Source organism: Cololabis saira, chromosome 13 (assembly GCF_033807715.1).
Source record: "Cololabis saira isolate AMF1-May2022 chromosome 13, fColSai1.1, whole genome shotgun sequence".
In the NCBI taxonomy this organism is placed as follows: domain Eukaryota; kingdom Metazoa; phylum Chordata; class Actinopteri; order Beloniformes; family Belonidae; genus Cololabis; species Cololabis saira.
Genome location: NC_084599.1, coordinates 18,125,833 through 18,151,636, shown reverse-complemented (window position 1 = coordinate 18,151,636; position 25,804 = coordinate 18,125,833). Strand labels below are relative to the sequence as shown.

Sequence of the window (25,804 nt, the reverse complement as noted above, 5' to 3'; positions counted from 1 at the left end):
TCATACTTTCCCACAATCACAGTCACAGATAACAAAAATCAGGTAAATGGTTATTGATGTCATTATTTAATAGCCTGCTTACTGTGTTGTCTTCCATAATATTTGTAAATATATATAATATAAAGTCCTAAGTATGTGTTTGTGTGAGTGTGTATATATAAATATATTGAAGTGTCAGTGTGTTGTTTTTTTTCTTGGTCTACTTATCATTGAATATACGAGGGGCTGCTTTTCACGGCAGGGGTGCTGAATACGGCACAACAATTTGCCTCTTCCACTAATATCTATAACTCCAACTCGTCAAAATGTTATTTTGCGCTCGCAAAAGACACGCAACACCTCATTTAAATACTGCGGTTTGCACCTGTTATCAATTGCAATCTTAGTTGATCACCCGCAAAACACACAACAACAGCACGCGCAAACTTTTTCAGTGCACACGCAATTTAGTACTCTTTATTTAGGATCTTAGTAAATCGGGCCCTAAGTGTTTCTTTTTAGAAACATTCACTCTTCCCAGCTTTCGTTGACCATCTTCCAACCGTGGTGTCGATTCTGCTTTCAGACGGGAGTGTGTCCTGACGGCTGGACCTTCCACAGGAGGCGCTGTTACATCACCAGCTCATCCGTGGCCAGCTGGGCCAGCGCCGACAGGACCTGCTCGCTGCTGTGAGTCACCTTCGTGTTGATCCGTGTCAGCTGACTTCCTGCCGCGCTGCAGAGCTAGCTGCAGGAAGTCAGCGAGCAGCCTCCGTCTAAACTCTGATCAGTGTGACCATCGGCGGCTCTGTTGACCTGCAGAAACCAGGACACGCAGGAGGAACTGAACCCTTGCAGCTGGTTCAGGCCAAGTCCAGCCAGACCTCAGACCCAGAGAGGGACATGCAGATCTCCATCTTCCAGTTTCCATAAGAGCTCGAGCCTTGAGAGACCCGAGCAGGGACACGTTAGTCCCTGAAATCATTGGGACATGTAGAGCCCTACAACCTGATGAGCTCAGGGAGTTGATATTATGGACCATCCAATCCGTGTACAAACAAAGGAAGAGTTAAGTCCACATCGCTGGTAGACTGAAGCCGGGCAGACACTGTGCGATTGTCGGCTCGTTTTGAGCCGATTTTCCAGTTGTGCAAATATTATTTGGATCGGGCTGGATTTCGACCCAATCGTTGGTCGTGCCTCGTGCAGTAAATGTGGGGTAACGACGAGAGAGTAACACCTCACGACGAGCTCCCGATCACGAATCGTGTGCTCGCAAGAAAATCAAGCGTGTTTGAAATCCTGGTCGCTCCTCGTGAAGGAATCACAGTTTAAGCAGCTACGACCCGATTGGACTCATCCTTTCACAGAGAGCATGCACAATCTCTGATGTCACGTCAAAAACTATTATTTGTAGTTTAAAGTGTTGCAAATTCACATTACTAATCATGTTTTAATAGCAGAAAAAAAGACTGCATTTCCCACGTCTGCCCAGCCAATTTCTTGTCCAATCACGGCATTGTCTAATCTTTTTTCATTTATCGCCACACAGAATGGCACAAATTGCTAAAGGCTGATTTATGGTTCCTTGTTACACCAACGCAGAGCCTACGGCGTTGGGTACGGCAGCGACCCGCACCGTACGGTTACGCCGTCGATTTAACGCGGAACCGTAACTCAGGTTTAAGGCAGCGTGTTTGTTTTTGCTGAGCATCTTCGGTGTCTCCCACTTCGGGGTTCCTCCTCTTCCACATAGAAGTCCGCCGTGAGTATTATGAACGTATAGTGTGAGCAGACGGGTCGCATCCGAGCATCGGGACGTACAGTGTGAGAACATAAATCGTGGGCTGCAAAATTTTGAACTCAGCGATCTAGTCGTGCAGTTTCAGATGGGGCTGAATCTAACGATTTAAAATATCGCACAGTGTATGCCCAGCTTCATGTGTATCACTGATTCTGTTCAGAACTTTGAGAGGTGAAATTTCTCGGTTCAAGGCAAGACAGGAGGTCTGATTAGGTGATGTCAGGATTTATCAGGTGAGGGGGTTCATCTGGTTAGGATGTCTCCTCCCCTCCCTCAAAGGTGTTTCAGGAAAACACCAAAGAGCCAGGGCCAATCAGGTGTGTTGAAGCAGGACACGTCTAACACGTGCGGAACAGAGGGACTCCGGGTACCGTAGGTACTCCGGGTACTCCAGGTACTGCTGGGTTAGAGCATCTACTGTACAACACGAGGAGACTGGACTCAAACTCTGGTTGTGATTGACAGCTGGCATCAGTCATTGATCATACTCACGTGCGCGCTCTTCTCTCTCAGGTACAACAGCAGCCTGAGTGACGTGCGCTCCAGAAGAGATGTCAGCTGGTTATGGCGTTTCGCTGGGAAGAGGCCTTTCTGGATCGGTGGGTGACGGCACCCGTCTCTGATTGGTGATCAATCTGCAGCTGATCGATCACTCACTTTGGCTGCTTTATTAACCCGTTATTAACCCGTTAATAACCCGTCTAAGGTCCTTCCCCTGTCTGACCTCCTTCATTCCTCTGAGGTTGTTCACTTTTCGGAGATTTTAAACATGCCTGAGGTCATTTAGCCGTCTGAGGTCATTTATGCAGGTTAACTTACTGGTTTTAGGTTGTGGTTTTTACTTATTTTATGTTATTTTCACATGCTTTTAACTGTAATGTGAAATGTTATTTAATGGACATTTCATGGCTAGTTGATCAACATAAGCTTGTCGATCTTTGGGGTCAGTCAGCAACGACGTCACATTAGTGAAGGGTACGGGACGCCACTCAAGCCATTAAACAGCACTTTACTTTTTTGTTTTAACCGCAACGCAGACATCCATCCACCTGTCCATCCAAACCACCTCAAGACAGCGTTTATGCTGCAACAATGCAATAAATTGTTCAAGAAATGTATGTAAAGGAGTTCACTTCTCCTGGTTTTCACATGGAAACCAACAATGGCCACGGTTATATGATGTTTTTTAAATCGGAATTAATTATTCCGAATTAAATAATTTCGAATTAAACTATTTTCCTTCGAGTTTACATGGAAAACACGTTTGATCGGCTTTATCCAATTCTGCTTAAGGTCTGGGGGTTGGGAAGGTTCTGATTGGATAGGGGGGGGGACCGGAAGTTACGTCTACCGGAAGAAAAACAAACTTAGCCGCTACAACTTTGAAAAGCTCACAATTTTTATGTTTCTTGCCATCTGTTCTTTTAATTATTTCCAGGTCCTCCAAGCTATTTATTAAATAAATGGTCTCTGCTCTTGACCAGCGTTTACTGCGTGCTGCCATCTTGAAACTTTGTTTAGAAAACAAGCCCAGCGCGGAATATAAGCGTCATGGAGACAGACGGGCGAGGGAACGAGCAGCGCAGAAAGACCGCAATTAATTTAAAGAGGAATGAGTGTATACATGATCGCGGAATTATTCTATTCGGATTTAAAATCTGAATAAACCAGACACTTACTTCGGAATTAAGTTTAATTCGGAATGGCCATTTTCATTCAGACTTAGGTTTACATGGTCATTTTTACTCATTTTAAATTGTATTTAATTTTAATTCTGAATTAAAGAGGAATTAAACTTCCCATGTAAACACACCCAACGTCCATCTTTCCAGACAGAGCTTGTGACCACAGCAGACAGGAAGCAGGGCGATCTAGACTAGTCTGAGTCCAGCCCTGCTGGCACGGCAGTGGGGTTGTCAAGTCTTGGTCTGTGATTATCTGAGATGTTTCTTATGAAAGACCAAAACCAGCATGTAGTAGTAACATGCATCAGGGCTTTAGGAGAGCAGGGTTTGCTGAAGTCTCTAACACACATTCTAGTCCCCCCAGTGTTGTTTTTAATGTCTTTTTTATGGGAGGTTATGAGCCTGCAAGCTCGTCCTACGTAACCATGCTGGCTCATCAGTGACAGAAACACTGCCTGCTCATCCTCAGGTGGAGCCGCAGGTCCAGACGGCCTGAGAGCGGCGGCGGCGGATCGTGGCGACTGTGTGCTGGTTGAAAACCCCAGAAGATGGATTTCTACGAGCTGCTCCTTGGAAACTCAGCACTCGTTCATCTGCTCATCCCCGGCTGTTCCCACCTGAGAGGCTGGACTTCTCTGACGCTGCCGTCTGGACTGACTGGTCTGGCCACGCCCCCTGGGCTTAGCACATTTGTTGGAAGAAAATCCAGATCTAACAACCCATTATACTGATCCTTCCCTCTCATACGGAGCCCAGAGGTGGATGAACCAAACACTTTCATGCTCCAGAAGACTCAGATTAAGGTTTTACAAAAACATCTGGAGACGAGTTAAGGTGGAAACAGATGATCGCTGGACATAAAGCTGTAGTTCTGATCAATTATCTTATTAAAGATGAGACAAAAACATTCTGGCATGTTTTATTCAACCAGCTGCCGACATCCAACATTTGGTTTTCAAAAATGATTCAGATTTAGAAATCCCCAAACCTGCAGTTCCTCCACTGACCACCAGGGTCTGGATCCAGACCTGCAGTTCTTCAGAAAAAACAGTTTCAGTCTATATAAGACTACAGATGTGTGCAGGATTGGGGGCGTGGTTACATGAGTGACAGCTCCTCAGTAGCACGTCTACGTGAGCGTCTACCGCGAGCCACAGTGAAGTTTCTTTCTCAAACGTTTTTGTGTCAGAGTGGTCATCTTCACACCGTTACAATCTGTGGAGGCTTTGAAGCACCAACAGGCCAGAGTTGGTAGCATGCAGCAGCTGGTTGCTATGGTGACGGTCTGGTTTTGTTTGGAATGTGGTGATGAAAGTCTGACAACGTGACGCCACCTTCAGGACAAATGTTGCATCTTTTATTTCAGTCAAACAGTGACATCTGAAGGACATGTTTTTGCTATCAGTGATGGACAAACGGACGTCTGTGGTTCTTAACCAGAGCCCTGAGTCTTCATGCTGCGTTCACTTCCCCTGGGAATGATCAGCATGCCCCCCCCCCTCCCCAAAGACTTTCACACACATTAAAATCCACCACGTTTCTGTGGTTGCCGACACACGCCACAAGAACACACACTACGACACTCCAGATCTTCCAAAGGAAGTGAACGCAGCATTGTACAAATCCACGTTGCCATGGTAACGCTGCTGTGGGGGGGGTGGGGGTCTAGCCCAGGATTTTATGGTAGGGGTGCAGGGGCAGGGAGGAGGTGAAGGCTCTGATGTCGGTGATGAGCTGGGCATCCTGCAGAGCCGGCGACAGGACTGGGAGGAAGGTGAGCTGGCTCACCTCTCCGTAGGCCGAGGAGGGGGGGTCGCTGCCAACGGAGCTCTGCTCGGGGGGGTCCTGCTCCTCCACCCCGAACCCCACCACCTATAGGAGACACACACCAGTTAAGACCAGGAAAAGCTGAGTGAAGGCAGAAGTAGGAGGGCAGGAGGGTCCGCCTTATGATCCCGGTCCTGGTTCAGGTTTCTTCCCTCCTACAGGGGAGTTTTTACCTGCCATTGTTTATGTTTCTGTAATAACTGCTCGGGGGTCATGTTCATGTTCTGGGTCTCTGGAAAGATCTTAGAGACAACTTCTGTTGTAATAGACGCTATATAAATAACATTGAATTAAATTGGAAAATTGAACAGAAGCAGCAGCTCCCTGGAACAGGCCGGAGGATCCCTCCATCTCCAGAATGGACCGGGTCAGAGGCCTGAGAACACGTCCACAACAAACCAGTCTGAGTTTCCGCAACAGACGCACTGAGCATGTGCAGGCGGGTCTCTGGTTGGAGGTTCAGAATTCAATTCAATTTTATTTATATAGCATCTATTACAACAGAAGTCTCTAGGATCTTTCCAGAGACCAGAACATAAACCCCTGAGCAATTATTACATAAACAATGGCAGGTACAGTAGAAACTCCCCTAGTGGGAGAAAAACCTTAAACCAAACAGTGGCAAGAAAAACTCCCCTTTGGGAGGGAAGAAACCTGGACCAGGACCTGGATCATAAGGGGGGCCCTCCTGCTGGAGACCAGACTGGACAGAGCATGAAAAGAGAGAACAGACAAAGAGAATAAAGAACAGAGAAAGGAGAGACACAGACACAATGGCTAACTGGTGCACTACAGGGACGACTACACAAGCAGACGTAGACAGCAGACACTGAGGTGGTGGTGGTGGGGGGGGCAGGATCAGCATCCTGAATCCTCCCTGCTTGGGCGGCGCTTCACTTACATGAACGCTGAGCTTCCTGCTCCCCTGGTGCTTCTGGAACCAGGACACCAGGTCCTCCTGGGTGAACAGCTTCAGGACCTCAATCTGCAAAAGAGCCACAGTAGTTCAGAACTAGAACCAGTAGTGGGACCAGAGCCGGGACCTGCGGTGAGCCCCGGGCCTGGACTGGTTACCGAGCTACATTAACTAAAGACCTTCAGCCGTAAACTGGACCATGCTGAACTCTGCTCCTCCCACCCGGGGTCCGTTCCACAGAGCGGGTCACCTGACTCTCTGAAGTAAACCTGATCAACACAGCCAGAATTACCTCCTGTCTCCTCCAAGCTGAAACAAGTTCAGTTCAATCAAAGCTTCACATAACGTCTGATGACGACATGTCGTCTGTGTCAGGAAAGAGTTTTAATGATCAGTAGATTTTAATACAATCAAATCAGGCCTGTCCTCGTGGCGCCCTGATGGGTTTTAAAGAGCCCATATGATCATATCATTGGTGCGTCACAAATATCACGGATGTTCTTAATAACCTGGGGTTATTAATTAGAATCTGTTATTTGCAAATATCAGCTTCCTGATTAACGACGTGGAAACTGAACACACTCTTCTTGTACCTGAGCAGGTGAACGATGCAGAGCTAAGTGGCTGACCTATAAGCTCTCGGCGTAACTCACAACACTGATCAGCAGGGAGTATTGATCACCTCTTTGTTGAGTCTGTGGAAGACGTACTGCTGCGTCACCACCTCGAACCAGTTGCGGTCGACCTCCTCGCCCAGGTGGGCGTCCTCGCACTCCTTCAGCTTGATGAGAGCCGTCACCTGGGTCCGGAAGGCCTCCTCGCTCAGGGCCGACAGACGCTTGCCGAAACACTCCAGGAACTCTGCAATCTTGGCCTCCACGAACTCCGAGCTGTGGGGACCGCAGGTTTCAGCGGGGGGGTTGGGGGGGCTGGGGGGGTCGGGGGGTTGGGGTTACGACGCTGAGGGCGGGACCAGCTCCTTCTCACCTGAACTTGGTTGCCTGCGTCTCAACGGTGACGGAGAATCCCAGCACCCCGGAGGTGTTCCTGCAGGTGGGGTACACCTGGTACCTGCAGGGGGGGGGGGGGGGGGGGGGGCAGAGAGCTGCATGAATAACATCTGTAAATCCCTGAAGGGCTTGTTTTACAACGGCCAGGGAAAAGAAAAAGATCACACCAGAGACGGGACACAAATAAAGCCAGTTGTTTCGTCTGACGGCAGCAGAACACCCGAGCTTGTGTGTCTGCTGGTCTGAAACCTGGGGGGGGTCGTATCTGCAGCCGGAGACGTCTGGAGGGCGGAGGAGCTCCGACCAAGCACTGGTCATCAGCAACTAATGGTGCTTTTCCACTGGTACCTACTCAGCCCGCCTCCACTCGCTTCAGTTTGGTTCTTTTCCACCAGGGGTCTAACGTGTCGAGTAAATACTTTTCTGTATCTATTCTGCCGAAGTTCTAAGCGGCTGAGTCGGCTGCATCTGTCATCACACTGTTGGCCAGTCAGACGTCTGAGTCAGGATGTGACATCATTTCAAGCACGACTCGCGGCTTCTTGTTCTTTTTTCTTGAAGAACAATGGCAGCACAGAAATCTGTTCCGTGGTCAAATTCCAAGGTGGAGACCTTCTTAAACCTGGTGGCTGAGGAAAATATCCAGAGAGAGCTAGATGGAGCCAGGAGGAATGAAAACATATACCAAGAGTTTTATCAGTCCATGTCTGCTCAAGGCTGCAAACGTCACAGCAGCTTCGCTCCAACCTGCTACTTCTGATCTGGGTGCTGAAAAGAAACGAGGGCAAGACGAGTCAAGTTGGGCTGAGTAGGTACTAGTGGAAAAGCCCCATTAGTAGAACTCTAGCGTGACGGAGGGCGTAAGTATCTACTTACGCCCTCCGTATCTACTCGGCACGTTAGACCCCTGGTGGGAAAGCGCCATAACTGTGGTCCTCAAACAGAACCTGGTCCAGGACTCCGTCAGTCTAGAACTGTCCCCATCATGACACCATGGGACTCCTCATCACTTCTCAGGACGTCTAAACCTCATTTGTGTTGTTGATTCTCACCCCAACGTCTCCTTGGTTCTGAGGAAGTCGAAGCAGGGTTCCTCCATGTGCATCTGTCAACACACACACACACACACACACACACACACATCGGGATGATGGCACAGAAACACGTCTCTGCTCTGCGTCTTCCTCGCTCATGTCACTCACCACCATCAGCTCCATCAGGGCGTGATCTCTGAGCGTCTTCAGCCCCGACTGAAACACAGGACACAGCAGACCCTCAGAGACCATGAACACTAAACATGACTTTAAGCAAAAGCAGGACTCGTGAGACAACAAGTGTTTATTGGTTCAGTTAGTTAGTTTCAATTTATTGTCCTTTCGGAAATTATTTTTGCATCTGTGGTAGTCAGAATTACGGAAGAGTATTAGGGCCAGGTAGGAGAAAAATAAAAATTATATTTTTGAGGAGGAAGATTTTTTTTTTTCAATATGCACTTCGAGAAAAAAGTCGAAATGTCGAGAAAAAAGTCGAAATGTTGTGAATATTATTCACGACATTTAAACTTTTTTCTCGAAATTGTATTTCAACATTAATCTCGATATTTCGACTTTTTTCTATACAGTTCAACCTTCTCAAAGTGCACAATAAAAAAAAAAAATCTTCCCCTCTCAAATATTTTTTCTCCTGCATGGCCTTAATACTCTTCCGTACAGAATACTTGGTCAAAAACAAAAAAACAGAACAATATACAAGACAATTTGACATAGAACGATTAAGTGCAGTATAGTACACTATACAATAAAATAACATTATTTAGCAGAGCTATACTAGAGAGTATAAAAGAGGTGGATCAGCGAAGCCCATCGATCCCCCCGATCCTCACCTGGAAGTACACGGTGACCTCCGAGTTGGCGTCTCCTCTGTTCAGAGATTTCACTTTACACAGAAGGTTTTTCTCGGGCAGCTCCACCACCTGGAAGGAGACGGGGGCCTCTGCAGGCGGAGGCTGGAACTGCAGCTTCCTGCAACAAGCGCAGCACAGGTGCATCACTCCACCAGAAACAGAACAAACGCCTCATTCATGTACAAAACAGGTCAGAAACATGTTGTCCACGCATCTCGGAGGTAACAAGCGCATCACAAACGCAAAACTCGTTTGTGCTGCGTTAGTGCTGGTTTGTGCACAAGGAAATTTCATTTGTGCTGCTAACAGCACTAACGTAGCACAAACAAACAAGACCATTTTAGTTGATTTTGAACAAAGTCGGGGGGCTGCGTGAAGTTAGAATGACCTTTGAAATATAACGTGATATCTTCAAAACTAAAGCAGCAGAAACAATTTTTTTCTCTGCACAAACCAGCACTAACGCAGCACCAACGATTGAGAATATTTTCACTGAGTTTCGTGTGGGGTGGGGGGCCAGCTTCACGCAGGTATCATTCATGTTACCTGAACGCGCTGTAAACAAACATGTAAAAACGACTTAAACGAGATATAATTGCATCATTAAGACAAATGTCCTGTTTATGACACAGGAACATGTATTAAATGCACACGTGTTCTAAACATAACAAATGTGTCATAAACACGTTCCCTCAAACACACAAATGTTCAATGTCCTAAACATGTCATAAACATGTCCAAAGTGTCAAACGTGCACACGTAACCTGAATGCATCATGAACACACACGCATCGTACCCATCCAAAGGTTGCACAGTGTAGCGAGTGTTTCCAGTCTGGTATTAGTGAAAATAAAACAACTGCATCCTAATTAAACGTTAGCTTTGCCAGGCTGTAATGTTGGACATGTTGGCATTAACATGGCAAAGCTGTTAGATCGGTCCAATGTTTGAGGAGATGGACGTTTTTCCATGGTTCAGGTGTGAGGAGGTGGATGTGGAGCGTTGCACTCACTCGGTGAAGAACTGCAGGAACTCTCGGGACTCCTGTGGGAGGAAATGATGTCAGAGGTCACAAAGTTCTCAAAGACCAAAGTCTGTTCAGTCCTTTGACTGTTTATTTCCAAGTGTCAAACCTTCAAGTTTTCTGATTCCCCACAGATTAGAAATCTTTATTTCATTATACAATTTACTGAGCGCATCTCACAACTATCCATCAGTCATCAACTTATCCATCCATTCATTTATCTATCATTCATATATCCATCCATCCACCCATCCATTATGTATCCCTCCATCATCCCCCACTTATCCGACTTTGGGTAGCAGACCTCTTTCTACCGTCCTCCATGTTTTTCTTTGTACCAGTTCAAAATTGACTTTCATCAATCTCCAGGTTTCAGTTTTGAGAACTCCGTTAAAACATCAAATAAAACTGAAACAAGCAGCTTGAGTCACAAGAGTGTGCTGAGGCTTTTGATTAAACATACAATTACCACAAATTTGTAAAACGGTTAAAAAAAAGTGCTAATTGACTGAAAGCAGACACAAACCCTGCCCTCTTTGAAGGGACTTCAGAAACATCTCATGAACCTTTGACGAGACTTTAGACTAGAATTTACTGGAAGTGCGTTTTTGATCCTGTTTATAGCTTTCACCACTTTCACAATTTCTAAAATAACATGAAAAACTGCTTTTCAAACATCTCTCCCGCCTGCTCCACCTCCCTCACCTACACTCCTTCACACATCAACATCTACATTCCCCTTTAATAAGCCACTCAGCCTGACACTTTCCTAGTAAATCGGAGCGTTCTTCTGATGTCTCACTGACCTCCCTGTTGTTTCAGGGGAGAGCAGCGTTTTTAACGAGCATGAATCCAGACTAGTAAACAGAACCGTCATAAAAGCTACATCAGAAGCCGACGGGACGGTTACCATTAGGCCTGTGTTGAAAAAAAATCGATTTTTCAATTCTAAATCGATTCTCATACTAATTCCTAAAAATTGATTTGTATGTCTAAAGATCGATTTTTTTCATCATTACGTTACAACTTTTGGTATTTTTTTGTTTATGCCCAAAAAAGGAATGTTTTGTTAGACACAAGAATAACTGGTGCCATGTTTTTGCCTTTAAAATATATTTAAAGGTATGAAAACATTAAAGTTTTGAGTTATAATTGCATAAACTGTATATATTTCATTACTTTATATACTGTCTTGGGGTTACATTTGCATAAAATGCTAAAAACCAAATTCTCAAACATGTAAAACTGAAATAGTAGGAAAATAAAACGGAATATGGGAAAAAATAAAACTGATTTCATACGTCTCTGTTTGCTGCCCTGGATCTGTTTGGTAATTCTGACCCACATGATGTTTCTGTTTGCAGTTCTATCAGCATTCTGGGAGGAGATTGGTCCTTACAGCATCATTAGCTGCCAATACTTGCTGTTGAATCTCAATATAATACTAATATTAATATGTTGCATAACTACACAGTCATATAATTCATGCAACAGCTGAAAAAACAGTTTTAATAACACTAACCCAAATCAATATCGGAATCGGATCGAATCAAATCTTGATAATCGATTCTGAATCGAAATCAAATCGATTCTTGACATTTAAATCGATCCCCAGCCCGAGTTACCATGGCAACATGCCAGCCACTTTCAGTACTTCAATTTAAAAGTGTTTGGATAAAGATATTCTGTGAGTGTCAGCTTCTCATCAGTTGTGTTCAGTGCTGTAGCCGGTGCTCGTCGGGGCTCTCACCGCGCTGGTGAAGTTCCCCTGCACCAGCCCCTCCACGTAAAGCTCCGCCTTCAGCGCCGTCACGAAGGTGGTGAGGTTCTCCACGGTCAGCCCGGCGTTAAGGACCTGGTACTTCTGGATGACGGACCAGCGGCGGTGCTCCAGGATCAGCAGACGGACGTCCCTGCAGTTCACCAGAGAATCAGAGCGGAAGGAGAACATGAACGTCCACAGACGGCAGCTCACGAGACTCACGGTTCCAGGAATAACATGTAAAGTAATCTCAACCCTGTACAAAGGTTTGCTGTCATGCAGGAAGATTTCCTCTCTTTATATCAAAGAAAAATGGGAAAAGGAGTTGAGAGAACGGATAACTGAGGAGGAATGGTTTAATCCGTCCTTATCCAACTCCACTGGCTCCCACTCCAATACCGTATCATTTATAAAAACCTCCTCCTCACCCACAAAGCCCTTCACAACCTAGCCCCCACCTACCTCTGTGACCTACTGAAAGAATACACCCCCTCCCGTACCCTCCGCTCAACCTCTGCTGGACTTCTTTTCACTCCCACCTCACACCTTAGCAGCATGGGTGCCCGAGCTTTCAGTTGTACGGCACCCAGACTCTGGAACTCCCTCCCCCCATACATAAGACAAATAGACTCCATCACCACATTCAAAACACAACTCAAGACTCACCTGTTTAAACTTGCCCGTTCACTTTGACCGGTCACCACACACTACCTCCCACCATACTGTTCTGTTATCTGTACTGTTGCTCCTTGATTGTATGTATTGTGTATGTGTGTATGTATTATAATTTCTACTTTATTATTATTGTATTTCCTTTATTGTATTGTTTTGTTTTTATTCTGTAAGGTGACCTTGGGTGACATGAAAGGTGCCGTTAAATAAAATGAATTATTATTATTATTATTATTATAATATTTGTAAAATGCAGTGGCCACTAGCTCCAGGATCTGGAGATAATTCAATTGGAAAAAATATATATTTTCCAAACATTAGGAAGGAAACTGTATGTAACCAGCAGCCATGCTGGAGACTATGTGGACACATGGATGTGGAACCAGATGCATATTTTCTGGTCTTGCCAGAAGATAATAGGATATTGGGATAAAATATGGCGGGGTTTAAGAAAAATAATAGGGTACAAGATTCCCAAATCTTGTAAGATACTTTATTTGGGAAACTTGACATAAGATATAATACAAAAAGAGGATGAATACCTTGTTAAAGTTCTGCTATCAGCAAGTAAAAAAGCAATAAAAACAAGGTTATGGTATAAAGCAGAACCAGCGACCGTGAGGCAGTGGCTGAGACCTGCGGAAGAAATATTTGTAATGGAAAAAATGACATAAACTACAACTACAAGAGACACAATTTCAGGAAAAATGGGAAAAATGGACAGATTATAGAGCACAGCAAGAGGACACCACCATCACCACTGGACAATAAGGACATTGATATGAGAATAATTGCTTTGTGAAGTATGAAAAACGTTTTTTCTTGTTTTAACATATATAAAGTGGTCTCCCCTCACCCTGCCAACACAGAAAAGATGAAATCCCATGAATTTCTGCAAGGTCTGTACCCCCGCCCTGCAGAATCTTCCAGTGTCATGTGACTTTCTACGGGCCGTTCTGAATCAGCGCCTATGGTGACGTCACCATAGGCGCTCATTTCCATAGGTCGGCCTCCGCTGCTGAAACCACGTCCACAACTCTATCCGCCGGCTGGAGCTTCAGCCATTGTTCAGAAGCGGTGATTGTTTCCACAGCGAGGGACAGTAAACATTAGGTTTTGCATCGACATTTACCCTCATAAAAGGATCAGTTCCAACAGTACGGACCCGGCAACTGCACACGAGTCAGCAGTAAGTGACGTTAATTTTTTATGTTATTTATATTTGTATGATCTTTGCATGGGCAAGTATTTAGCTTAGCTCCGGAGCTCCGGAGCTGCTCACAGACTGGACCGTCAAGGAGCTCCGGGCCCGGAGCTCAGAACCCGGGGGCTCCGGCGGAACTCCGGGCCTGGAGTACTCTATTAGTACCGTAATACATTTTTCTTGTGTTTATGATTTCAGATCTTCCAAGCACCTGGAGCTGTTCAACGACACATTCAGAAGACGCGCGGTCCTTCCTTGAGCCAGCAATAGTGCATAAATGTTATTTATATATTTTAACAATAAAGTTGCCATTTGTGAAAATTCAGTGTTGTGATTTCTTTACACTTAACATGATTCATTTGTCTTGTAACATAAATGAAATGAGGAATTGGAGTAAATAACCGTGGTGTACCTGTTTAGAATTAAATTCAATCTTCCTGTGTGAAGGTGGTGGTGACTAAAGGCTGATTTATGGTTCCGCGTTACACCAACGCAGAGCCTACGTCGTAGGTACGCGTCGATTTAACGCAGAACCGTGGACACGCTTTGCTACGCAGCCGCTGCTCTTCTCCCCGGAGCGACGCTTTGTCTCCTTTCTGTGCTCCTCATGGAGCACAGAAAAAGGCTTTAGAAGCGGTAAAACTATAGACATGGCCCACAGGCTGAATTTCTGATTTATGTAGAAAAAACAAGCTTCAGATTGTTTTTAAGACATTCAAGGCCTTTTTAAAATATACATTAAATGCCATAATATGTCCCCTTTAAAAAAAAAAAAAAAAAAAAGACTCACGGTTTCACTGACGTCTCCATCTACCCATACGACACACTGAACACACCCAGGACGTACAGGCCTGTGTGGGTGGGATGGCTCCATGCTAATGATGCTAATGTTGCTAAGCACGGTTTGGCCCCGCCATCACGTGTCTTCTAGTTTCTAACTGACTGGTGCTATTCATCACACCTGAACCCATTCATTACACAGTCTCATCTGAAAGGAGTTTCACTCTCAAAAGCCTGATATTACTCGTGCTGTGCGAGGCACTGACGAATGTTCCCGTAGGAACAACGGACCAACAGACGTCGCTGTGATTCCATGAATCTACTACTACTATTACTGTTGTTTAATAGATGCTTTTATCCAAAGCGACTTACATCTGAGAGAACAAACGCACAATCTAGAGGTGTTTTCCACTGGAATCCGGTTTCTGACGATGAGACACCAAAAATCAGACTGAATTCAGACTTGGATCATTGAAGGTGAGGTTTCTTTTTTTACCGCTAGTTCAGTGAGTTTCTGTGTCAGAGTGGTCATCTTCACATTACAATCTGTGGAGTCTACACTGCTGACAGGCTTGTGTTGGTAGCGTGCAGCAGCTGGTTGCTATAGTGATGGAGGAGTCGTGACCTCCTCAGCACGGGCGAGTGTGTTTGCTCACTTTCCCAGTCGCTCCGGCCTGATGAGCATGTTGTAGTAGGCCTTCTTCAGCTGCTCCGCGAACATGTTGAAGACGGCCGGCTCAGTGCTGAAGTCTGCCAGGTGCTCCACGATCAGCTTCAGCAGCAGCTGCAGGGACGAGAGCAACGAGAGCACCGTCATATACATGTCCCAGTGTTCTTCATGCGTCTCCAACTCTGCTACCAAACTCATTCAGTCCTGATGTTTTACTTTTGTCCAATGTCCAATGTCAAAAGCATTAATATCATCTGATCGTAGTGGGTGTTAATACTAAACTAATACATATATCTGAGGTATGTCTTTGTATAATACATGTAGTAAACACATACACCTCAGATAAATCACAATTTCACTCTGCTATTATTCATTTAACGAAGATTAAGACACCAGACACTGGGGTCTCGGACTGGGTATAATTTGGCTTCTTGATATCTCGATCAGCTGCTCCCGTGTGTAAACAACTTGTTTGTTGTTATGGTTACTCATCAAATTAGTTGGTAAAACAAGAAAGGAAAGGAGGGAAATCCCTCAAGCAGCACGGCATCCAAGCTGGGATGAAAAACCAATGATATTAACGAGGAGACGACATTAAAAAACGAAAAGAAATTGTAAAAAGCTAAAAATGATCACACAATTCTTGAATGAATGAGCTTAAGAGATCATTCATCTCATCATGAGCTTCAGTAAGCTAATGTTATATATATATATATATATATATATATATATATATATATATATATATACAAGTGGGTCTACACAATACCAACAGAGAAAGACATCAGCCGCCGTCCTAAAAAACTATGTGGAAAGAGTTCTCAGCCGTTTCCACCGTTGGACAGTGACAGCGATTATCCTCCTCACCGGCAGCTTGTGGTTGAAGCCCTTCAGCCGGATCACCAGTCCGTGCTCTCCAGCCACCAGCTTGTACTCCAGTTGGGCCACGTCGGCCTCGTAGGCTGGTTCTGCCAGGTTGTGGGCCAGAACGTTGACGAAGACGTCGAAGAGAACCAGACTGAGGAAAAGGAGAAGCTTCATCACCTGTCTAGTTGGAGCTCAGTGATGCCTGGTTAAGTTCCTACCAACACTGCCCCATCTAGAGAGGAGCTTTAGCAGTAATGTGGCTAAAGACCCTGGTGGTCGGTGGAGGAATGGCAGGTTTGTCAATTTCTGGTTTAGCCGTTAGAATGTAGCCTTATCGTATAAATAACTGAGTTGAGTATCTGTAGCTGTGTCCCAGAAGAACAATGTTACATCAAGTCCAAGACATCGGACCGGAACAGATCTCCTTCCTGAGGATATTAGGATTTTGGGGTTTTCTTTCTTGAATGATTGTTCACATGTGACCTCGTCAAACCTGAATCCAGGTGTGGATCTTACTTCTCTGGACTCTTCTGGATCAACGGGGAGACCAGGTGGAAGCGGATGTAGGCTGAAACACACAAAGACACGTTTGTCCATTAACTCTAACAAACATGTTCTTCCCCACACTTACATCGGACATTCTAACGTTGTATGGAAATCAGGTGAAACTCTGAAAATCCTACAATCCTGAATAAATGCCAGTAACCACGGCATACCATACTCCAACCATCTACTCCAACCGTCCAGCCGGTGGGGCTGTTTTTGGAGTTCTAAGTTCTTTTATATCCAAACACACAGAAAAGCTTTTCAATTAAACAAAATAGCAGTTTAAGTAAAGCTGCAAAGTTTAAAAGTAATTTGAATTTTTACCAAACAATGATGTAGCTTACTGGACCCAAATAAAGCTTCCGTCCTGCCGTCTAACTACCACAGCAGGACAAAACCTTCTGTGAGGTTTCAGGTGAAAGGTGTCCTGACGGTGTCTGCAGGTTCTCCACCTGAGGACTCACCTTTGGGGATCTTGAACTTGTTGTCCTTCTTGTACCACAGACAGCCGCGCTGGTCGTTCACTATCTTGACAGGAAACTCTGTGTCCGGACAGTCGGGTGCTTTAAGGGCAAAATCCGTCGCTACAGCAATAGAGAGGAGAAGTGATGGTGAAAAAGTGTTCAAGTTTGGTGGTTTTACTGTCAGACATCTACAGTGGAGGGTCTCCAGAATGTTCTTTCTGGTGTTTCGGGTCAGAGCTGCAGCTGTTTGAATCAGGGCTCTTAGAAGCTCCTGTATGAGTCGTCACATAACACCCACCCCCTCCCTGATGTGATTGGACTGGTACATTCTGTACCGGTGGAAATGGCTGTGAATCAGAAGAGTACTGGACCCATTTCACCACAGAATTTCCCCAAATAAATTGGTCATGACTAGATAGAATAACTGAGTTTAGCCTGACCGATGAATTTGTTCTCAGCCGGCAGGTGGAGTTCCGAGTTCATCTCCACCTCTCCAGTCCAGCGTTCCAGCCACTCCTCTGGGATGTCTGAAAAGGAAAAACAAACACACCCACATTTAAGACACATGTACATCCGCCTGTCTATCTTTATGAGTCTCTTTTGACTGCAGTCAAACAACCGACTGTCCAGAACTGGACCGAGACGGAGCCCTGGGCTCCATCAGGACTGTGAGAGCCCTGCTCCGGCTCTCATGACCTCCCGTCTGGGACCTCGAGGTCGTGAGACGAGAGACTCCGGGCTGCAAAAAATACCCATCTCATTATCATAGCCTACACATGCCCAACAACGGGGCTTACAAGCACTACCAGATGTAAGAGCAGAACATACACTATTAGAGATTGTGAAAGATAATTCACAAATTTGGTAAAATAATAATACAATTTTTCAGAATAATTATGTTTACTTGCAGCAGGGTAACATATAATTCAATGTCCTGATGACTGAGGTGTGTGAACCTGTTGTCTCTCGCTGCAGGAACACACTTTAAAAAATGTTTGAAAGAAAAGAAAATATGTGAGATATTTAAGATTTCGTTTCTACAAAGGGTAATTTGAATTTTGAAACTTGTTTTGTTGACCTTTTTTTAATAAATTATATTTTTCGGACTTTATACCTCTATATACCTAATATGAACCAAGTGGTGCCACAAAAAAAAACAAAAAAAAACCAAATCATGGTTCAGCGTCAAAGTTTCAGATGACAGTGAGTGAGAAGTGCTGTGGGCGTCGTACCGTCGCAGCTGTAGCGGGTACCGAACCAGGTCTCTGTGAGCGGGCAGAGGCCTTGGTTCTCTGGAGACAGCAGCAGCAGGTTGGCTCTGCAGGGCGTCAGCAGCTTCAGGACCGACCCGATCACCTGGAACACCAGGAGATTGTGTTGCCAGATTTTAGGAATTTGCATGGTTGGAGACTTTCCATGGAAACCAATAGCAATGTGTGAAAACGGAAATAAAGTGGATGTTCTCTAGACTGAAAGTTACGTTTATGAAGGAAACACAAATTTAGCTGATAACAAGCATCTTTCAGGAAATATCTGGTATAAACACAAAGGTCCATTTTCCTCTTTTCCAGACTGGTTCAAAATCATCTTAAACTGTCATATTTCCAGCTTTAAGGTTTCATTTCCAACTTTCAGGTTAGCAACCATGCTAACTGGCTTACTGTTTTCAGCTTTTTCCTGGCAATTCATCATTAAAACATTGTAGATAGTTCAGGCAACACAAAAAAGCCTAATACGGCCACTTTAAAGTGTAACCAACAATTGCTAACGTGTTTATAGCACCCTAACTGAGGAGTGCTCATCTGTTCATGGAGACCAGGTGTCAAACTCAACACCTGCCACACTAGGGGTCCTGGGTGGGATAAATCCATGTCAAGCCGAGGATGTTCGCAGCTCCTCATCCTCACAGCCATGGATGTCATAAATCAGCTTAAAAGTAGCTCCTCAAATCCAGCATGAGTTCAGCATGGATCCCCCACCCGCTCCATCTCCTGCATCATCCAGCTCCACTGACGCTGGTGAAGCCAGCACCAGACAGATAGCGGGCCGTCATGTTACATAGCAATGCTTGATAACGCCTCCCAAGTCATCTTGCCTCCCCTCTCTTCAACCAGCTTCAGGCACCAGGGGCAATAAAGCACCTTGCACTTACATTTCCCAGTGCGTGTTAAACACGGGTTCATCATCCAGAGATCATAGCAGGGCTTAATCTGGAAGCATCATGTTACACAGTTTACCTGTGGTCCCTGCTGATGCTGCATGTGCTAGACCTCAAGACAGATTTATCAGTTACACCACAGAAAAATGTGTATGTTTTTATTAACCATTCTTATTAAAACTACCTTCTACAACTAGACCTTTGACGAAACAGAAAGCTTTTATTAATGTTTCTGTGTGATAAACGTTCACAAGGTTTCCTGGTGATTCTCAAATATTCCTGTCTATTCTCACCGAAAGTTTCCAAACTGAGCTATTCCCACACCTCCCTTAACCTCATCTTAACTTCCTCTGGGCCGGAGTCCGGCCCACGGTTACCTGCGGGTCGTACTCAAACATGAGCTGGTCTCCGGTCAGGAAGTCCTGTTTGGGGAACAGCTGCATGTTCTCACAGATGTTCTCCACAAACTCGATGGGATCCACCTGCCAGACAGAAACACAAGTTCAAATGATTCACTTCTCTGTCACAGAAAACTCAAATTCACCTTAACTGATCAACACTGAGTCATGGAGAGGAAGACTTCAAGCCTGAGTCACCCAGAAATACTTCACTTTCAAAGCCTAATTTTCTCCCCTGATGGGCATGTAACCCAGGTAGGTCTTTACGGTAGTACCTGCTCCTGGTAGTGGAACTCATTTGCTTCGATCTTCTGAATTTCCTCGTAGATCCTGAAAAAACAAAAAAGATTAGCTGTAACTTAAGGTAACTGGAGAAGAACTCAATAACAACGCAGATTCAGACATGTGGAGACATCAGGACCAAGTGAGTGTCAGTCAAACACAGGTATTTTTACTGTTAGTTAAAACAACATTTGAATAGGAAATCCTGTTGGATATGTTTGCCCGCAGCTCTAGAGGGTAGCATAGTGTTGAGGAGCTGGGCTAAAAACTGTCCCACAACCTGGTTGATCTGGCTCTGACACTGCAGTGTGTCCTGTGGGATAGCAGGAGTGTAACCAGTCCACATGATGTGTGAGGGTCCAGCACGGTGTTGCAGGCCTTGTGAACACTGTAGAAAATGTCCTGCAGCTTGGGGAGAGGCATTCTCTGCTGTCCCTACTTATTTCTGTAGGCGTTTTCAGTTTGACAGGTTGCAGTTGCTGTACCAGGTGGTGATGTAGCAGGTCAGAGTGAATCTCTCTGCTTTCCTATGAACAGCATCAGTGTTGAATCTCCAGTCTGTTTTCCAGGGGAACAGTGAGGAATGTCTACTCCTCCACCACCTCCACGTGTTCTCCAATGATTGAAAAACTTAATCCTGGCTCTCGTCAAATCTATAATCATCTCATTTGTTAATATTCAAGATGAGATGATTGTCCCCACATCATACCACAAAACAGTCCACCAGTTCTACTCAGTCTGTGGTCCATCCCTGATACCCCCCACAACTGTAAAGTCTTCTGACTTGTCCTGGAAGTAACACCCGTGCAGAGTTTCTCCAGCTTCCTCTGACCACCTCCTCACAGTCCTCTTGATCACAGGTTGGTCTGGATGATGGTTTGTAGGTGGAGGAGAGAAACACCAGATTATGACAAGCCTTGCTGACAGCAGGTCGTGTAGAGGAGCTGCATGAATCTCTGACGTTTACATAAAACAGCACCAAAACCAGGGTCAAACATATTTATAAAACAATAATATTAATGAAGATACTACTTCAAAAAACTAAAAACCAAACGTGCTCCAGCCCCGGGCACCTGTCTACCCACGTCCTAGGTTGTTGTTTGTTTGGTTCTTTTGTTCTCTTGGACGGCCGGTACTGGAATGAGATGTCATCGTGTCGGGATGCTACAGTAGCTCAATGACAAATAATATCTGAATGTGATTCTGGCTTCATGGACGTTAGAAGGAAGAGGGTCATCATTTGGGTGTTTTCTTATTCTAGGCACAACTCTTCAACATATTGCACGTTTAAGATGGGAAGAGGAAGAGCGTGTTTTACCTCTGCTGGGGGCCCAGAGTCTGCAGCATCTTCAGGTACTGGAACACCAGGTGGATCACCTGCACAGACCCGGAGCAGAGTTCACCAACGTCCAAAGACGTGTGCGTGCATGTGTGTGTGTGTCTGTGTGTGTGTGTACAGACCTGGTAAACATTCTGGAAGCCCTGGTCTGTGAGGGTGATGGAGATGGAGAAGATGGAGTAGGTGGAGTTCTGGTCGAAGCCCGTCTCACTGTTTCCTCCAAACAGAGCCAGAGCCCAGCACCTGAACACACACACACACACACACACACACACACACACACACACACACACACACACACACACACACACACACACACACACACACACACACACACACACACACACACACACACACACACACACACACACACACACACACACACACACACACACACACACACACACACACACACACACACACACACACACACACACACACACACACACACACACACACACACACACACACACACACACACACGTTTGTTCCAGGTCTTTTGTTTTTCAGGCGTATTCTAGATGTTCTCTCCGGTGTGTTTGAGGACTCACTTCTTCCTGAGCAGAGACAAGATGCTCCCGGCTCCCTCGTGTCCAATCAGCCAGGATATGTAATGAAGAGGCTTCACTCTGAAAAACACAGACGATGTCATTGAAGACATCACACGCTAAACACATGTAAACCCGCTGAAGTTCCGAGCAGCTCATTCAGATCTGATCTGGTCTCTACAGATTGGTGTGGATGGCCTCCGGGACACACCTGTAGTGTTTTCCCTGAGGAGGGACGGCCCAGCTGATGGTCAGAGCGTGAACCTTCCTCACAGGAACCACTGAAACACAAGGAATGTCGTCATCACATGAAAGATCTCAACAGCCAATAAATCATAGGAAAGGCCCAAACTTAAGCATTTGAGGCAACCCATAACCTCAGGTTTTCCTTCAAAATTGAAGTAGAGGCCCTTTACTGACCACCAGGGTCTCGGTCCAACAGTGTGTTAATCTCCATTGACCTTAATATTAAAATGTCCATCTTTACAGCAGAAAAAAAACATATCTAAAGTCTGGTACCAAAACCTGTTTTTGGTCTCCATAATAACAGATCTCGATCTTTCATCACAGGCTGTATAGGAAGAAATCTGTGATGACATCCTGACGTTTTTGAAGAGCGATTTTGACTTAATTTGGGTTTTTTCCAGTCCTGAATTTGCAGCAGACTAGACAACATTTGTTCCTTTGATTTCACAACCACAAAACCTGCATGGATGTTAACTTTTATGTGCTTCATCAGGTAAGATTATGTTAAACGGCAAATCTATGCATAATTACGAGCGTGGTTTTATAAATAACAGCCATATTTAGGTCTGAGATGTCAAACAGGTCTTTAGCTTCTTCTCTTGACTTCTGAGCAGGGCATAGTCCTAACACAGCAACATCTTTCTTACTTTAAAGGGAATATGTCTTGCACTGTTAATTGTTCTAACCCTGCTGGTGGCTAGCCTGCTGTTGTATCCCTCCAGAAGCCATCATTTCAGATATCTCTACCAAAACAACATCTGAAATGGTGATGATGGACGGAGTCAGTCAGAATGAATATCAGCTACGTCATTAGCACCATAGGCTAAACAAGCCTAAAATAGCCACCTGGTGGTAACTGAGCCAGGTTGGGCGTGTTCTAACCGGCTGCCAGGCGTCTATGTTCCACTCGGGGGTTGGGTAGGGGCAGGTCCTACCACGATGGCGTCCAACACAGCCCGTCTTCAGAAACGTACAATGATGTCACAGAAGTCTTTGTCTAGTTGTCTTTATACAGTCTGTGGTGCGAATGTGGAGCAACGCTGACCAACAACAACAAGAGTGGAAGGACTGACCTCTGTAGAGCTTGTTGAAGGCCGGCGTGTCGAACGGCTGCTGCAGGAGAGAGAAGTCCGGTCGAGGTTCGCTGCTGCAAACAAACCAACACAGACCTGCTGTCATTGATCAGTGAATGACAAACATATTAATCTTAATAATACTTAAAGAAACAGGTTACAACAATGATGAGCTGCACTCCTCTGACCCTGGCTGTTGTAGGGTACGAGGGTTTACTGATGTCTGGTCAGGATCATGTCACCTGCTGTTGTTTTTTCATAGTGACACAGAAGAATGTGGCCTCTGAAATACTGTATGTGCTGTACAGAAGGTGGTCCTGAAGTTCCTCAGGGTTCTGGACCTGGACCACTACGTTTTTGTTCTACTAAAACAACAGTCCAGATCCGCTGCCATGATGAGGTCCTGATTGAGCCCATTTCCAAGACTTTTGGAAAGTCAGTGATTTGTTGGTTAAAAGTGTCTGATGAGAAACTCACTGACTGAGTCTGAAGTGGTGACTGAAAATAGCGTAAAAGTTGCTTCCTGCGTGATGCAGATGTCATCACCTCCTTGTTGCTCTTCTGCTGATCGGAACTTCTTGTTTTACAGGTCTCGGTGTGAAGCTTAATGTTGATGAATTTCTTTATGCTTTTTCAATGAATATGTTAGATCATCCCGCTATTTGTGGTGCATATAAAATAAAATAATAAAATAAAAATAAAAAGTCATTATATGATATCACTCTAATCGCTTATTTTTGGCATATTATTTTTTTCTTTTCTGGCCTGGCGGGGGCTCTCATTGGCCTGGCGCCCTGCCAAGCCTGTACAATTGTAGGAAACACTGTATTAGCCGAAGTGTGCCTGTGTAATAGGCAGGCTATATTCATTTCTTAGACATTTGCTCTATCATTATTATTATTATTATTATTATTATCACCATCAATATCTACTCTATATATTATTATCATATCATTACAACAACATATTGCATCTTCTTTTATTCATTAGTGTAACTAATGAAGTGTATGAAAATACACTCTCACGCGTCGCAGGTGGTGCTAATTGAACGCTTGAAGAGAAGACTGGATTACCGGTAGAATGTTTTGGGCTAAACGATGCGATGCGGTTAGGCTTTCTTTTGGCGTCTCTCTTTGTAATACGGACTGATTAAACTGGTGAAATTTTGCAGTGGAGTAAGTAAGGACGTACCGTTTTTATGGTGACAAAAGAAGCATCATGGTGAGCTCTGCTTCTTGCCTCCGAGTTCCGACACATTCACTCCACTGAGCACACACACACACACACACACACACACACACACACACACACACACACACACACACACACACACACACACACACACACACACACACACACACACACACACACACACACACACACACACACACACACACACACACACACACACACACGTTGGGGCCGCGGATGATTGTCTCAATGAAGTCGTGGTGATCAGAGTAATTTGTGGTTATCATCAGTACAAGCAGAGCGAATCACAACTTTAATTGCGGTTCAGTTTGACATTATTGTCAGTCTGTGAGAAAAACATTTAATTTTATTAAAATCGAAAAATAATAGTTATAGCCTATAAAAATAATGGTCATTAAAGTAGCCGGCTGGACTTAAACACAGCACAGAAGATGATCGGCTGCCCTCTGCCCTCTCTGCCCTGACTGTCTGACATCTACAGCTCCCGCTCCAGCAGGGCAAGGAACATTTTAAAGGACAACATCCACCCCGGTTTCCATTTCTTTGACCTGTTGCCCTCTGGCAGGCGCTTCAGGTCCATACGGACCAGAACAAACAGACTCAGGGACAGATTCTTCCCCAAAGCTGTGAACTTTCTGAACCGATAAGCTACTTCATACTGTGCAATATTCTTTCATTCATTTTCATAGTGTATATATATTTATATTGTCTGTTTCTTAATTTGTTTTTACATAGCCTTTTACATGGGTGCACTTTTATGGAGCTACTGCTTAATCCCATATTATTACAATGACAATAAAGGCTTTCTATTCTATTCTATTCTATTCTATTCTATTCTATTCTATTCTATTCTATTCTATTCTAAAAGGCTGCACTGCGCCAGCTGCTGGGAATCATGGTCATGATCTTATATCATGGACATTCAACTCAGTCATTGTGGTCCCACCAGAGACGCCGTGGAGCACATAATCTGACTGCAGGTCAGATTACTCCCCGCAGACAGAGCTGGATCCTGGTGGAACCTGAGGTCCGTCTGCTGCAGAACCTGCAGGAGGAGTAGCTTCACCGCAGGCCAATCAAATTGCAGCTACGCAGCCAGTGCTGAAATCATGTCTAGGGGCAGCACAGTGTCAAAGTCTGCATCTTATTTGCGTAGCGAGCAGGAAGAGATTTGTTGTTTATGGTTTGATGAAGGTGCATCAGAACACAAACGGTAAAGTTACTCTGAGTCACAACGGAACATTAATGACTCTGTTGAGGTTCCTAACAAAAATGTATAATATGGACCTTTAAGCAATTTTGATCAGACAATCTGTTTCAAACTTATGCACCAACAGTACAACATTTGTTTGAAGCTCCGCAAGTTTTGTAGTTTGGTCCACAGGAAACACCGAACCTCACACCTATCATCATCTCATGACTCACATGAGCAAAA

At 44.9% G+C, this 25,804-nt stretch overlaps 2 protein-coding genes across 3 annotated transcripts in view; one reads left to right on the top strand and one right to left on the bottom strand.

The window, feature by feature from the left end:
- The window catches only part of frem1b (Fras1 related extracellular matrix 1b), a 65,628-nt gene extending 61,259 nt beyond the window's left edge, over nt 1–4,369 (top strand). For both annotated transcript variants that reach the window (XM_061738103.1, XM_061738102.1), the window contains exons 34-36: nt 566–669; nt 2,297–2,382; nt 3,938–4,369. In XM_061738103.1, the coding sequence (XP_061594087.1) occupies nt 566–669; nt 2,297–2,382; nt 3,938–4,089 (342 nt within the window). In that variant the 3' untranslated portion in view covers nt 4,090–4,369. The remainder of the gene's footprint in view (nt 1–565; nt 670–2,296; nt 2,383–3,937) is intronic.
- Nucleotides 4,370–4,391: 22 nt separating this feature from the next.
- Nucleotides 4,392–25,804, bottom strand: part of LOC133458325 (nardilysin-like) — a 34,819-nt gene continuing 13,406 nt past the window's right edge. Inside the window, exons 10-31 of the mRNA XM_061738105.1 lie at nt 23,158–23,231; nt 22,050–22,119; nt 21,842–21,919; nt 21,413–21,533; nt 21,270–21,328; nt 19,945–19,999; nt 19,649–19,753; nt 18,346–18,469; nt 17,554–17,640; nt 17,114–17,233; nt 16,620–16,671; nt 16,104–16,254; nt 15,223–15,350; nt 11,899–12,061; nt 10,137–10,168; nt 9,104–9,242; nt 8,424–8,471; nt 8,274–8,326; nt 7,199–7,282; nt 6,894–7,101; nt 6,197–6,280; nt 4,392–5,340 (exon numbers count right to left, since the gene is read on the bottom strand). Coding sequence (XP_061594089.1) covers nt 5,134–5,340; nt 6,197–6,280; nt 6,894–7,101; nt 7,199–7,282; nt 8,274–8,326; nt 8,424–8,471; nt 9,104–9,242; nt 10,137–10,168; nt 11,899–12,061; nt 15,223–15,350; nt 16,104–16,254; nt 16,620–16,671; nt 17,114–17,233; nt 17,554–17,640; nt 18,346–18,469; nt 19,649–19,753; nt 19,945–19,999; nt 21,270–21,328; nt 21,413–21,533; nt 21,842–21,919; nt 22,050–22,119; nt 23,158–23,231 — 2,242 coding nt within the window. The 3' untranslated portion in view covers nt 4,392–5,133. The remainder of the gene's footprint in view (nt 5,341–6,196; nt 6,281–6,893; nt 7,102–7,198; nt 7,283–8,273; nt 8,327–8,423; nt 8,472–9,103; nt 9,243–10,136; nt 10,169–11,898; nt 12,062–15,222; nt 15,351–16,103; nt 16,255–16,619; nt 16,672–17,113; nt 17,234–17,553; nt 17,641–18,345; nt 18,470–19,648; nt 19,754–19,944; nt 20,000–21,269; nt 21,329–21,412; nt 21,534–21,841; nt 21,920–22,049; nt 22,120–23,157; nt 23,232–25,804) is intronic.